General features: G+C 34.4%; 1 protein-coding gene across 1 annotated transcript; it reads left to right on the forward strand.

Annotated features, from left to right (window-relative positions):
- The first annotated feature begins 5,617 nt into the window (after positions 1-5,617).
- On the forward strand, positions 5,618-8,267 carry LOC106388796 (probable glycerol-3-phosphate acyltransferase 3). The gene is made up of 2 exons (XM_013828944.3): positions 5,618-6,524; positions 7,244-8,267. Exons 1-2 carry the CDS (start codon positions 5,844-5,846, stop codon positions 8,123-8,125), a joined length of 1,563 nt encoding a protein of 520 aa, XP_013684398.1. The 5' UTR covers positions 5,618-5,843; the 3' UTR covers positions 8,126-8,267.
- Positions 8,268-15,058: the final 6,791 nt, after the last annotated feature.

Here is a 15,058-nt window from a genome sequence, read left to right on the forward strand (position 1 = left end):
ACTTTTGTCGTTACATTACAAGGAAATAACGATGACTTTAGTTTTTCACGTAAATTCCTCGTAAACTCGACGTAAATTTACGAGGATTGTTTTTCCTCGTTAAATTTCGTCGTTAAGCGTGTGTTTTCTTGTAGTGATCTATTTGCTGGTGGTTGTGTTGCTGGTGCTTTAGACATGCGTCTTTTTTTTTGTGGTGACTTTGTTCTTCCGATGATTATTCTTTCTGTGACCCGCTTTTTTGGTTTTTTGCGCTGGTGCTTGATCGCGATCCTTTGTGTTCCGGGGATTGCTTTATCTCATATTGTTTTTTATCTTTTTACCTTTTTCTGACATCTGCTTGTTCTAACCAAGACATTCTATGGTAAGATGAGATAGATTAGTCTTCTTTGTTGATCTTTTTTTTCATCTCCAAACTTTTATTGAGTTAGTATTACTATGGTATTTTGTTTTTTCTTTGTGACTGTGGAAGTTTATGTTTAGATTATGTATTGCACTCTAATTTTTTTTATTAGTTTGGTCATTTTATATTTTTAATAGTTAAATAAATATATAATTTGTAATTAAATAATAGAAAATGGTAAAAAAAATAATAAAATAACAAAAATTATGTTATTTTTAGTTTTGAATAAATTAAATATGTAAAACTTATTTCTATTATTTCTATTATTTTATTTATTTATTTATTCATATTGAATTTTAGTAAACAATAAAATAGATTATCAAACTTCATACGATAATAGTTAGTGCGAAAAGGATTAGATAATGCACAATTATAAAGTATTTGGCCAAATTGCAATACTCTAAAAGAAGGACCTAAAATGTAAAAAAAATATATATGGATGACACGTATCGTAAAAGTCTTCTGCCACTTGTCAGAAGAAGGGAAAAAATCAACTTTATATATATAGATTCATATTGAATTTTAGTAAACAATAAAATAGATTATCAAACTTCATACGATAATAGTTAGTGCGAAAAGGATTAGATAATGCACAATTATAAAGTATTTGGCCAAATTGCAATACTTTAAAAGGACCTAAAATGTAAAAAAAAATACATGGATGACACGTATCGCAAAAGCCCCCTGTCACTTGTCAGAAGAATGGAAAAAGTCAATTTTATATATATAGATTGTTTCTTTTTTGGTAAAAAAATATACTCCTTCTGTTTCATAATAAGTGCCTTTCTAATATTTTTTTCTTGTTACACAAAAAGTGTCACTTTACAATTTCAATGCAAATTATAGTTACTTTCAGCTAAAAATTAATTACAAACTATATTGATTTTATAAATAATTTTACATATACTATTGGTCAGAGATGTGTAATCAATAACAACTTACATATATTTCAATAATTTTCTTAATCCGTGTGAAAAATGTCCTAGTGACACTTATACATAAACGGATTGAGTATTATTTATTGTTTTGTTCTTCATTGTCTCTCTTTTCGTTTATTGATTGTGGAGGGGTTTCGAGACCATCACAGATTTTTTCGTGAAACAAGGATATAATTGGTCTTAGTTGATTAGGAGATAAGATTGTACGTATTATAGATTCCTAGTGCATGCGAACATCCACATATGGCCAAATCGCTGTCAAAGTAGCTTGTGTATTTTTCTAACATACGAAAGCTAATAAGAAATTAATTAACATTCGATTCATCTGAATTTTCATGGTATCATCACGTATGTTACATGCTTTTTTCTTTTCTCTTTTGCCAAGTTTCATTGATCTTCATATTTGTGAATTGATCTACTAAATCCAAAAATATTATTTGTTTTTTCCTTATCCTTATTCTTATCCGCATTGGCTAAGTTCAAAATATTACCTATTTTAATTATTAAAATTTTGAATAAACAAAATTAATATACATAATTGGTAACAAAACAACCTAAAAAGGAAAAATACAACATAAACAGGAAAAAAAATATGCTTTAAAGCTACCAGACCCAATTGTCCAAATCAAATTCAAATAATAGAAAATAAGTCATGTTGAAGATCAAACTTCTAGTAACACATTAATACACATGAATTAACCTGCTGCACACTAAAAAAACTTATATCAAACGTAACCTTATAAATTAATTACTACATGTCATGTGGCCAAGGCGGTTTCCTTTTTCCTATAAGAGGCAAGCACGGCTCTGCAATGACTCCGTAAATTCGAGTCTTTTGCGAGTGATGCTATTGATTGTTTTACGCATTGGCTCTTATATCTTGGATCTTGAGAAAAAATCAGCGGCTATCTTTTGGGCTTTCTTCCTTTTATGTATTTTCTTTTGGGTTTTCGGTGATAATGTATTGATTAAGTTAGTTTATGAAAAAGCAGATTATATTGGTGGCACTAATTAACAAGAAAAGTGAAAATACCTAGGTAAGACCATGAGAGTCGAAGTGAGTAGGGTAGCGAAAGAATTAATTGTTAAATCAATGTTGTTAACTCTATAGCATTTGAAGCATATTGCATATATATGTTCCAAGTTAAAACATTGAATAATTCATGCCGTGGATACGCAGAAAAAAAGACTGATGATTTATATGATTATATCTATGTTAGTCTTTATACAGGAGCCAAAAAAAATTCTCTACAGCCACAAGATAGAACCAATCTAACTCTGCTTTCGGTTTCTCTAGACTGACATCCCAGTTTTTTTTTTCCAACTAATATTAATCTTTTTAATAAAATTAAATTAAAAATTAAAATTAAAAAAAAATAAAAATGGATTAGGACAGCCTAGACGGACTAAAATTGGACATTCAGTTTCTTAGACCGAATTGGCCTAAATCCGATGGATGAGTGGTGCCTAACGCCTTGGCGGCTAGGTGCCTGATTTTTAGAACAAATGTTGAAACTATAGCTTTAGACTAATTCTTGTAGAATGTAAACTTTAGCTTTTTTAGTTTTTAAGATTTGGCATGAAATAATGATTCGTAAAATTAGTTGCATGCATAAAGATCAATTTTATCTATTTGTTTGATCTAAATTTTATAACTAGTGCAACTTATATTCATAATTTTGCTGGAAATTATACTGTATTAAGCTTATATTTTCTATAGTGTTTTTAATACAATTTAATCATGAAAATGTATTAATGTTATAAACAATTAAAATTAACATGTTTTAATGTTATAAACAATTAAAATTAACATGTTTTACAACATATTAAACATTTTAAAAATTACGCGAGACGAAATTTTTGCTGGATCCGATTTTTTCGCTAGGCGCTAGTCCGACTTCCTGACTAGCGTCTAGCGGATTTTCGAACCTTGGTTTCAACCAATCCCACTCTAAGTCGCAGAATCAGCCTCTAGCCCAGAAGTTTCGCCGTACTTCTATTTGACTTTGTAAAATCCCACGCACACACCACACACCACACACCACACACCACACACCCTATAAACGTGGTCGGCCACTCAGTAGCATTCAATGCGTTTTAACTGTTAATTATAATATTTCTATTGTCTCCCCCATAGAATAGAGTTTCTGCTCAAAGTCAAAAGATTGCCATTTTCATCCAGTATTAGAAACGTATATGATAATGTTGTCCCTTTTAAAATTGGAATTAGCTTGGGAAGTGCAATGTATAGACTTGTAACAAATTGCGCAATGATAATTGGATCTTGAATTTCGGACCGCATTCGTTTGATTAACAATAATTTTTGGATCAACATCTAATTTTTCAGATATGCTAATTTTTGTAGGGCAGGTTTTTTGTCAACAACAGTTTTTTTTTCTATTTTGATTGATCTACTTATAATTTGTATTTAAATGAACCTTAGCAGTAGTGTAGACTCTCTTAACAAATTTTAATTTTTTTTTTATTTTTTATTTTTTTTATTTTAAAATTTTAAAATTACAATATTTAAAATAGAAGACATGAAAAAATTAATAAATTTTCTCAAATGAGAAATTATAAAATATTTGTGAGAAACTCATATGTTATATATTTTTTATAAATGGCTTGAGTTTTAATACTTTTTTAGTTTAGATATTTCCTTGAAAACCTTTGTCAATAAGGGTGTTCTTAGTTTTCTTTCTCCAAAACAGCCGATAAAAGAAAACAAAATACAAATGATCAACTTGTCATGACGCATCAATCAATATCTATTCTACTTGTCGTATGATTTCTCCATCGTTAGTTTTAGTGTGTCACTCGTAATCATCATCAGAACAATATCAACAAATAAGAAATGAATGAATATGAATAAAATTTTAGTAACGATGAAGAATGATGGTTCTTTATCAAAATTAACGAAGAATTGATTTGTTCTATAATTTTCTACAAATAAAAGAATGAAGAGAAATGAAAAGGAAAACATATTTTTCATGAATGATAAAAAATTTAAAGAATGTTAAGTAACATAGTGTTCCTCCTCGTTTCCTTGTTCATCAGAATAGTTTATTGTTCTTGGACTTTGAAACAATTTAATGACACATTCCAACTTGGAAATACAATAGTAGTTCGTAATTAAAATAAGAAATAACCACCATTCCAAGAGAATAATACGCAATAATAAATGTATCTCCATCGATATTATTTTATGAGTTATTATTAAGTTCACCCCATAGGTTAACCAATAGAATTTCATTATTTCAAAATTGATATCTTCTAAAAAAAGAAACAAAATATTGTCAAGTTATATTATGTTTTAAAAATAAAAAAACAAAAAAATAATAGTTACAAAAAAAAAATTAAAAAAAAATATTTTTAACGTCGTCAACAAAACACTAAACCCTAAATCCTAATCCCTAAATCTTAAATCCTAAACCCTAAATCCTTGGGTAAACCGTAAACCCTTGGATAAATCCTAAACTCTAAATAAAAAACACTAAACAGTAAACACTAAAACCCTAAATCCTAAACCCTAAACCCTTGAGTGTTGTAGTGTTTAGTGATTTTGACTTAGAGTTTAGGATTTATCCAAGGGTTTAGAGTTTACCCAAGGGTTTCGGATTTACCCAAAAGTTTAGGTTTTACGATTTAGGGTTTAGGGATTAGGATTTAGGGTTTAGTGTTTTCCTGACGACGTTAAAAATATTTTTTTTTGTAATTACTATTTTTTTTATCTTTTTACCTTTTAATTTTAAAAACATAATATAATTTAAGAATATTTTGTTTCCTTGTTTAAAAGATATATAATATGAAATAACATAATCGTATTGGTTGGTGAACCTAAAAATTCACTATTGGAGATGAACCCAACGAGAATCCTTAAGTGGGAGTCCTTAGGAAAAAATAATTAAATAATCAGTGGACCCTACCAAAAGCTAAGGATTCAACTCTTAAAATTCCTAAATAAAGACTCTTTCTTAGTGAATCCTTGCACTATTTGCAGGTCCCCACGACTACGTGGCGGCCCGTGAATGGTCATCATTTTTTTTTTTTTTTTTAAAAAAAATCTAAAATATCTAGGATTAATCCGAAATATCCTTGTCACTCCAATAAGTCTCACCGTTACGCATGCTATTATACGTAGGAATATAAGGAGTATTACACACAAACTTTGACTCATGTTATTTTATTTTAAAATAATGAAAAGCTTTGACTCATACTCTTTTCAACAATAGTTTTTGTCTGCCCAAACACGCGTACGCATACTTTTTCAAATATACTATTTACATGTTCACTTGGTAATCTCATTTAATGCATAATCATGCAAGCTGTACGTTAGCGATCAATGCGCAATTTTGTAAATACTCAACACATCTATTGGTAAGATCGTCGTGATGTTGCACTCTTTGCTATATAAATACCCCCTCAACTGTTATCTGACATGCAGTGTCTAAAACGTAGCACATCGAGAAAGAAAAGAAAAAAGCTTCCTACAAAAACACACAAAAATGTCGGTTAAGATTTCAATTTTCCAATCTCTAATGTTTCTTTTCAACCGGTTTATTCTCAGACGATACAGGAATCCTAAACCAAAATACCAAAAAGGCCCTTCTTTTCTCCTCCTATCCGACCTATCACGCCACACACTGATCTTCAACTTAGAAGGAGCTCTTCTCAAATCAGACTCTCTCTTCCCTTATTTCATGCTCGTAGCATTCGAGGCAGGAGGGGTAATGAGGTCATTTATCCTCTTCATTCTCTATCCATTGATAAGCTTGATGAGCCACGAGATGGGTGTTAAATTGATGGTCTTCGTGAGCTTCTTTGGAATAAAGAAAGATGGTCTTCGAGCGGGGAGGGCGGTTTTGCCTAAATACTTTCTGGAAGATGTTGGACTCGAAATGTTCAAAGTGTTGAGGAAAGGAGGGAAGAGAATCGGTGTGAGCGATGATCTTCCTCAAGTTATGATTGAAGGGTTTTTGAAAGATTACTTGGAGACTGAAGTTGTTGTCGGGAGAGAGATGAGGGTCGTTGGTGGTTATTACATAGGAATCATGGAGGATAAGACCAAACACGATCTTGAATTTGATGAGTTGGTTCGTAAAGAGAGATTAAACACTGGTCATGTTATTGGCATCACTTCTTTCAACACATCTCTTCACCGATATCTTGCCTCTCAGTTTTGCCAGGTACGTAATTTTATTTATCTTAGCACATCTCTTTCACCCATAATTTTTAACAAGCTTTTAAAATTTATGTGAAAATGTTATAAATATCATTTAAACGTATATATATATATATATATATATCAATCTAATATATAACGTGACTGATATAATTTGGTATACTCCTTTAAAAGCATGATTATCCCTGCTGGTTTCTTAAAAAACTTTTTTTTTTTTTAGTCTAAAATAATTAAAAAAATTCAAAAACTAACTAATCGCGTACCGCCACGTGTCAGTGGAACCCACAAACAGTGCAAGAAACACTCCAAAATCGATCCTTATTTCATATGTTTGGGGATCGATTCTTAACCTTTTTGCGGGGTCCACACTTTAAAAAATCTACTAGGACCCCGCGATAAAAATGGTCTAAGTACCGTAGAATATGAATAGTTAAAGTGGTGACTGTGAGAGACACCTTAGATTATCTTTCTATTAATTGCAAATACGAAATATATAAATAAAAGCAGCCAAACCATATCGATGGTCAATATCATTAAATACGAATTTGAAAATGATGACATTATTATCTGTATACATAGTTATTAGCCATGACAGTGAAATACAACTTGTGGTTTTAAATTTCATGCCAATACATAAAACTGATCTTGTTAGGTCTTGTCGCTCATTGTCTTCATGTAATATTCAACTGATTTTCTTGACTTTTTCTGTTTTAATTAAAACAGGAGATTTATTTCGTGAAGAAGTCCGACAAAAGAAACTGGCAAACCCTACCAAGAAACCAATACCCTAAACCATTGATTTTTCATGATGGTCGTCTCGCAATCAAGCCAACCCTAATGAACGCACTTGTCTTGTTCATGTGGGGTCCTTTCGCAGTCGCAGCCGCAGCAGCTAGACTCTTCGTCTCTCTTTGCATCCCTTACTCCTTGTCAATTCCAATCCTAGGTTTCTCCGGTTGCAGACTAACCGTACAGATCGACGACATTTCATCTCAAAAGTTAAACTCAAGCCAGCGCAAAGGTTGTCTCTTTGCGTGTAACCACAGAACTTTACTGGACCCTCTCTATATTGGATTCGCTTTAAAAACCCAAAACATCACAACCGTGACGTATAGTCTGAGTAGAGTATCGGAGCTCCTGGCTCCGATTAAAACCGTCAGACTGACCCGTGATCGGGTCAGCGACGGCAAAGCCATGAAGAAGTTGTTGTCCGAAGGTGACCTCGTAGTTTGTCCTGAAGGAACCACTTGTAGAGAACCTCACTTGCTAAGGTTTAGTCCTTTGTTCACCGAGATAAGTGACCTCATCATTCCCGTGGCTGTGACGTCACCTGCGACCTTCTTCTATGGTACAACGGCAAGTGGCTTGAAGGCGTTTGACCCACTTTTCTTCCTCATGGATCCTTATCCTACCTACACGGTCCAGTTTCTAGACCCTGTCTCCGGCGTCTCGTGTCAAGATCCTGATGGAAAGTTGAAGTTTGAAGTGGCTAATCATGTTCAGAGCGTGATTGGAAAGGCATTGGATTTTGAATGCACCAATCTCACTAGAAAAGACAAATATTTGATCTTGGCTGGTAATAATGGCGTAGTAAAGAAAAATTAAATTTGCTTTTTAGAATATGAGTGTTTTTTGTGTGTAAAGTAACCAATGTTTCATTAATTTTTTTATATATGTATTATTTTAATGTTACGTAAATGTATGTAACTCTTTTTATGGGCAAGGAATCTATAACTTTATAGTTTTATATCATCCAACATATATATATATATATATTACATAATATATTTTTGTTTAACATGATATGGAGTATCTGGACCGGGACTTAACTAATTTCCAAGGAGAATAGTTAAGACAAATAGTCCAATCTAATATTTTTAGTGAGATCTAATACATAATTTCATTTTCGTCTGACCAAACAAATAGTAACTTAGTTTCTGGAATAAAATAATTTTAGGACCGACGAATTTACGTCTTATATAACTATTGCGCTATTACAACTTGTTTTTTTATTTGTGTACGAATTATATTATAAAATTTCAATGAGCATCAAAGTTTCAGGCGAAACAGACGATTCTAGAACCATGCTCGACGGTAGAACAGAAGTAGAAAACATTACATAAAATCGGAAGATAAAATCGTTAAGGGGCGAGTCATATTCGAAACCCATGAGAAAGCTCCATCTTAGTCCCTAAAACGAATGTTTGAAAGAACAAATAATAGTCGAATAAGACACTGGTCCACAATAAATAACAATAAATAAAAAAACTATACATGAAGATGTAAGATGTCTGCCCTGAAGTAGTCGCTGACGTAGTTGCTAAAGCAGACGTCGTGTTGAGTGGTGAAGACTATGTGGAGTCATGATGCTGAGCTGGAGTCGTGTAGACTTGGAGAGCAAGAGAGTATCTTGGAGATAAGGAAAGAGGAATACACTTGAGGAGAAAGTTTATGACTTAAAGAAAGAGGAATACATGCATTCCAAGACAAGGAAAGTTGCACTTATTGTTATGGAAGATGTCCATACATGTTGCCTTGGAGACTAGGGTTTTCGGAAACATGGAGAATAACTATAAGATAGCTATGGGGTCGTCTGTATAGACACAGAGACACAGATGCTGATCTTATAGAGAGAGAGAAGCTCTTGGAAGTGTTCTGGGGTCATGCTGAAGCAGTGGCTGAAGTACTTGACGGTAGAGAGACATAAGCGGGTAGCTTAGGAATCCTTCAGTGTCGTGTGTTAGGGTGTTAACACTAGAAGAGTAAAGCTGAATAAACAAGGTCTTGTACAGATTGTTTAAAGGAGATTCTAATAAAAGCTTTGGTGTTTGCTTGTGTATTTGTCTCTTGATTTATCTTCTGCATTACTATATTGTGGTGTCATCTTGCACTAACAAGTGGTATCAGAGCGGGGCACCTAAGTTATCGGTGTTATCCTGAAGGTGAAGATGGACACGATTATTTCTATGCAGAAGGCGATCATGTTGAATGCAGACCAGTATGGTCGTTGGAAAGCTTGCATGAAGCAGATGATTCGAGGAATCAATGAAGATGCGTGGACAGCTGTGGAGATTGGTTGGGAGGAGCATAGCATAGTCACATGAGATGGGAAGAAGCCTAAGCCAAAAGAGGATTGGTCAGAGGCAGAACGCAATGCATCTAAGTTTAATGCAAAGGCGTTGTCAGTGATTTTTGGAGCGGTTGAAGCAGAACAGTTCCACCCGATTCAGGGGAGTACTTCGGCTAAAGAGGCGTGGGAGATCCTGCTGAATTCGTTTGAGGGAGATGAGAGTGTCAAGAGGACACGCCTGAATCATCTTGGATCGCAGTTTGAGAACCTCAAGTGGTCTGATACTGATTATGTGGCGAGCTTCAGTGTCAAACTCAGTTCTATGGCACATGAAGCAGTTGTGCTTGGAAAGCATTACAAGGAGAAGGAGCTGGTAAAGAAGTTGCTACGCTGTCTTCCAACGAAGTTTGGAGCTCACAAGGCGGTCTTGAAGATGACTGCAAACACGAATGAGCTCAAGTTTCACAAGCTTGTGGGGATGCTGAAGGCAGAAGAGATGGAGACATACAGTAGTTCAGTCTCTACATCAAGCATTGCGCCAAAGAGTATAGCGCTTGTAGCTGTCAGAGATGGTGATAGATCTCTGACTATTGAAGATGCCATGGGTATGTTGGCGAGGAATCTGGGTAAGTATATGAATCCCTCGGGTGGGAGAAATCAGTATGGTCGCCAGGGAGGTGATCGTGGCAATGGCAGAAGGAGAGAAAGTCTCAGGTGCTATGAGTGTGAAGGCGTTGGTCATATAAGGGCTGACTGTCCTTTAGCACAACGAAGAGAACTTAAGTGTTCTGAGTGCAGAGGTGTTGGACACACACGGCGTGAATGTCCAAACTAAAAGAAGAGAAAATGAGTTCCATTGCAGTCGTGTGATGATTCAGAGTCTGAAGAAGATGGAAATGTGATGAAGAACCTTGTTGCATTTGGTGCAAGCAAGGAGGAATCTAGTGAATCCTCGGATTCAGACGTTAATACAGACTCTGAGGATTATCACGTGATGCTCAACAAGTGGTTGAATCTCAATAATGATAATCTGAGGTTGCAACACAATATGGTGCAGAGTCGTGAGCAGTATGATGATCTTGCTGAAGAACTTGCTGCTGTACATGAGAAGAATGAGTATATGGAGAATGAGGTTAGCAAGCTGAGAGAAGTTGCTACTGGTGAAGAAGAGAGAGCAAGGATGTTTGAACGTGATTTGGCTGAGAATCACAAGCGGGCCAGGATGCTCAATAGTGGGACCAAGGACTTGGATAAGATACTCTCAATGGGACAACCAGCCAAGGTGAATTGGGGACTGGGATATCGAGGAGATGAGAGTACTGGCATACAACAGAAGGGGCTATCACATTTCGTGCAGGGGAGCACATCAAAAAGTGGAGCCAAAGAAGCTTGTCAGGAAGTACGTCGGGATGTACGAGGAGAGTAAGGCAAAAAGTTCTAAAGCGCACAGCTGTGAGTAACAAGCCAAAAGTAGTACATCAGTGCAGCAACATGAAGATCAGACAGGAGGTTCTGAAGCATGGTTGTGCAACTGATACAAGGAAGGAGACTGATCGGTGCATTAGCAACTGTGTCAGGCCAAGCAAGAAGCAACATCGGATGTGCTGGTGGTTCTGTGGGAAGGTTGGACACAAGAAGGTGGGGGTGTTTTGCTCGTGAGAAGAGCAGAAACATGGCCAAGAAGGTGAATAAGACGTTCACTAAACCCAAGAGGGTTGAAGAGGTGTCCTTAGCCAAGAGTGGCTTACTTGATGAGATCAAGGATGAGACAGCAGAAGATGGATGCAGCTCTGGTTGGAGTGATTTTGAGGTTGATCAAGAAGCATCAATTCTGGAGCCAGAACACGAGGTTGTTTGTGGCACAAAAGAGAAGAAGATCAAAGTGCGCCAGGAAGTGATGCGAGATGATCTTCAGGAGGGTGATAGTGAAATCACTCCAAGAGAATAGCAACGAGTGCAGATTGCACTCGGTGTGGATGGAGAAGGGCTCATGGTCAAGAAGACGACACATGACGGAAGCCAAGTCCTCAACAAAAGCTGGTCGAAGGGTAGTTCGACAGGTGCGTCAGGTCATGATGCAGTACTTGTTATTCCGGTGCAGCAGAGGCTATATCATGATTATACATGAAGAAACAGACGGCTAGGTATGTAAGGCTTGACATCTAAGCATCTGTTTTAGCTTAGTATGCAATCAAGCAGGAGGAGAATGATGATGTTCTAGTAAAGAGAATGCATATCTCATGGGGAAGAAAATCATGGTGTGGTGCACATCTCGTGAGGGAGAAAAGCACATTTGGTGTTAAAGTTTCCAGGTGGGGAACGTGGTTGCTGAACCAGAAGAATGTTGTGCTTGATCGGCACACAAAGCTAAAAGGGGGAGATTAAAGATGTAAGATGTCTGCCCTGGAGTAGTCGCTAACGTAGTTGCTGAAGCAGACATCGTGTTGAGTGGTGAAGACCATGTGGAGTCAAGATGTTGAGCTAGAGTCGTGTAGACTTGGAGAGCAAGAGAGTATCTTGGAGATAAGTAAAGATGAATAAACTTGAGGAGAAAGTTTATGACTTAAAGAAAGAGGAATAAGTGCATTCCAAGAAAAGGAAAGTTGCACTTATTGTTATGGAAGATGTCCATACATGTTGCCTTGGAGACTAGGATTTCGGGAACGTGGAGAATAACTATAAGATAGCTATGGGGTTGTCTGTATAGACACAGAGACACATAGGCTGATCTTATAGAGAGAGAGAAGTTCTTGGAAGTGTTCTGGGGTCGTGCTGAAATAGTGGCTGAAGTACTTGACGGTAGAGATACATAAGCGGGTAGCTTAGGAATCCTTTAGTGTCGTGTGTTAGGGTGTTAACACTAGACGAGTAAAGCTGAATAAACAAAGTCTTGTAAAAATTGTTTAAATGAGATTCTAATAAAAGCTTTGGTGTTTGCTTGTGTATTTGTCTCTTGATTTATCTTATGCATTATTATATCGTGGTATCATTTTGCACTAACAATACATTCGGACACGTCAAAGTTGTTGTCTAATGTGTGCGTTGTATTGGTAGGCTGTAGGCACATGCCGCATAAATGTTTTAACGGGTCTTACCCAAAAATTATGTAACCAAACTTATTATAACGTCATATGTGTGCAAGCATATTGCATATATTAGATGGGATGGCCTTGTGTATATACTATAGTATATGCATAGTGCATGGTTGGTATAACTGTACCTAGCTATTAGTTTTGGGGATTCGTTAACGTCTCTCACGTTGTCACTTCTGGAAAATCTATTGATACAAGAGTTTGATTGGTTAAGAATAAAAAGGTTTGATCGGCATAAAAAACAAAAGAAAATAAAGAAAACTGTATACGTAGTTTTTCTATTTGACCATTAGAATCATCAGATCCATCGATATGTTAGAAGATTCAGGATAACCTAACGTATTAGCTCTATCTGATAAAAAAAAAAAAAAAATCTCCATTCGCTGCAGCCTCTGCAGGATCATAGCTACAACAACATGCTTGTCTTTTGGTTGTAACCTCGGAGAGCCTTGCTTATAGCCTTTTGAAAAAGGCATTTGCCTAGGGTCTCCAAGTTTTGTAGAAATTTTAGGACCCCTAATTACAAAAAAATTATTTTTACTTGGTAGTTAACATATTCGACTTCCGTTTAAAATAAATAGGTTTATGATCAATTTAGCTATATTTATAAATAAAACTATAAAGATTCTACTTCTAAAAAACTGTAAATATTTGATCTATATTTGTCTTCTTTTTATATACTATGAGTTCGATTTATTTTTTTTATATGTATGAGAATTTGGTAAAAAAATCATAAAATTTTGAATATATAATTTACTATATTTAATTGAAACGATAACATTTGCCTTTTTAACAGCCACCAACATTTCAATCCAAAATCCGCATTTTTTTTATACTACAAATTCATACTTTTTTATCATGATTTTAATTTTTTCGTTTATAAAAGTTTGGTGAAATTTTTATGTAATAATTCAAAACTTTGTAGTGTCATATTATATGTATATTCTAATTCAAAACTTTGAAGTTGAATAAATTTTTTCGTTTATAAAATATCATATAAAATGTATTTTTTTTAATTCGCCTTAGGCCTCCAAAAACTTTCGCACGCCATTGTCTCGGACCGGATTGTTTTAAATGTCTTTTCCCTTTTTTTTTTGTAGAAACAAATACTATATAGAGAAGGATGAATCGAATCTGGGGCCCCTTTTCCCTTTAAGCTTTATTTTCAATCTTTCGCTTCTCTTATAGAAGAGAATTGTAACATTTTGTAAAGCAGCTTTGTTTGTTTAACTAGATTTTAGAAAAAAATAAAAACTTAACATGAGTAAAACTTAAATAAATATGATATGTATTCACTATTCAGTGGTCAAAATAGTTATATATATTCTACATATTAAAATGCAAAGTTATTATTTTACGTTCGCTAGGGCCTAGGGGTCAAGAAACCATGTGAGCATGTGAAGTGAAAAAAGAAGTTAATGTACCAACAACTCCCCAAGAGAAGTCAACTGACACTTGCATTATAAAATTTATAAATCAGTTGGTTTCATATGGATTCCGGTTTTAGGGCTGTTTTTAAAGAGAAACAATTCTAATAAGGTGATGTTGACAAAGATAGATAAATTGTATATATGTTATAGTACTTTTTGAGTCAAGTCCACTTGATAGGTGGTTCAATAATTACATGTTATAATACTTTGAAATAATAAATTTTGTGTACAGCGGAAATCATTTCGTCCTTAATTAATTAGAGCTCATATACAATTTACAGATTTAGGTATATGCTGCTGTGTTGGCCAACTGGTCATCACTGTCGCATTTTCTAAACACAACTGTGTTGGAAGAGGGAAATTACACATTTGAGTATGTTGATAGACAATAGAGTAACTGAAAGTAAATTAAATAGAGTAAGAGTAAATCAAGTGGAGTAACTAGGAGGAAAATTGTAAAATAAACAACAAAAACAAAAAATAAAAAATGTTAAAATCAGCGTGACTTGTTTTCATCTTCTAACACAGTGAGAGAATAAACTAACCTATCTACCTTCAGTTAAACAGTAAAAAGATGAAAAATAATTATAGGTGTTTTCACCTGGTAAAATTTTGGCTAAACTGGAAGTAAACTTTCATATCGCTAAAAAAATTGTGCCATTAATACTATTCAGTCATAGCCAAAAACAAGATTGGTTGGCACTGGCCGTGTCCGTTTAAGATTTGAGAAAATTTTATGTTCACCGTATCATTTTTTATTTTTACCACCACTAAAGGAACGTTTCAAAAATACATTATTCATTAAGTGACAAAAGACTCTTATACCATTGTTCTCTATATATATAATAAATCATTATTTAAATAAATAAATAAATAATAAATAAATAATTTTTTATGTTTTCGAATTATACTTTTTCAAATTTAAACTTTTTATAAATTTTCTTTT

The sequence above is a fragment of the Brassica napus genome, chromosome C3, assembly GCF_020379485.1.
Source record: "Brassica napus cultivar Da-Ae chromosome C3, Da-Ae, whole genome shotgun sequence".
In the NCBI taxonomy this organism is placed as follows: domain Eukaryota; kingdom Viridiplantae; phylum Streptophyta; class Magnoliopsida; order Brassicales; family Brassicaceae; genus Brassica; species Brassica napus.

What these genes read in the sequence shown, in the direction of transcription:
- LOC106388796 (XM_013828944.3), top strand. Translation starts at nt 5,844, where the DNA reads ATGTCGGTTAAGATTTCAATTTTCCAATCTCTAATGTTTCTTTTCAAC. An exon ending in TTGCCTCTCAGTTTTGCCAG is followed by an intron (nt 6,525 to 7,243) that starts GTACGTAATTTT and finishes TAATTAAAACAG; the next exon opens with GAGATTTATTTCGTGAAGAA.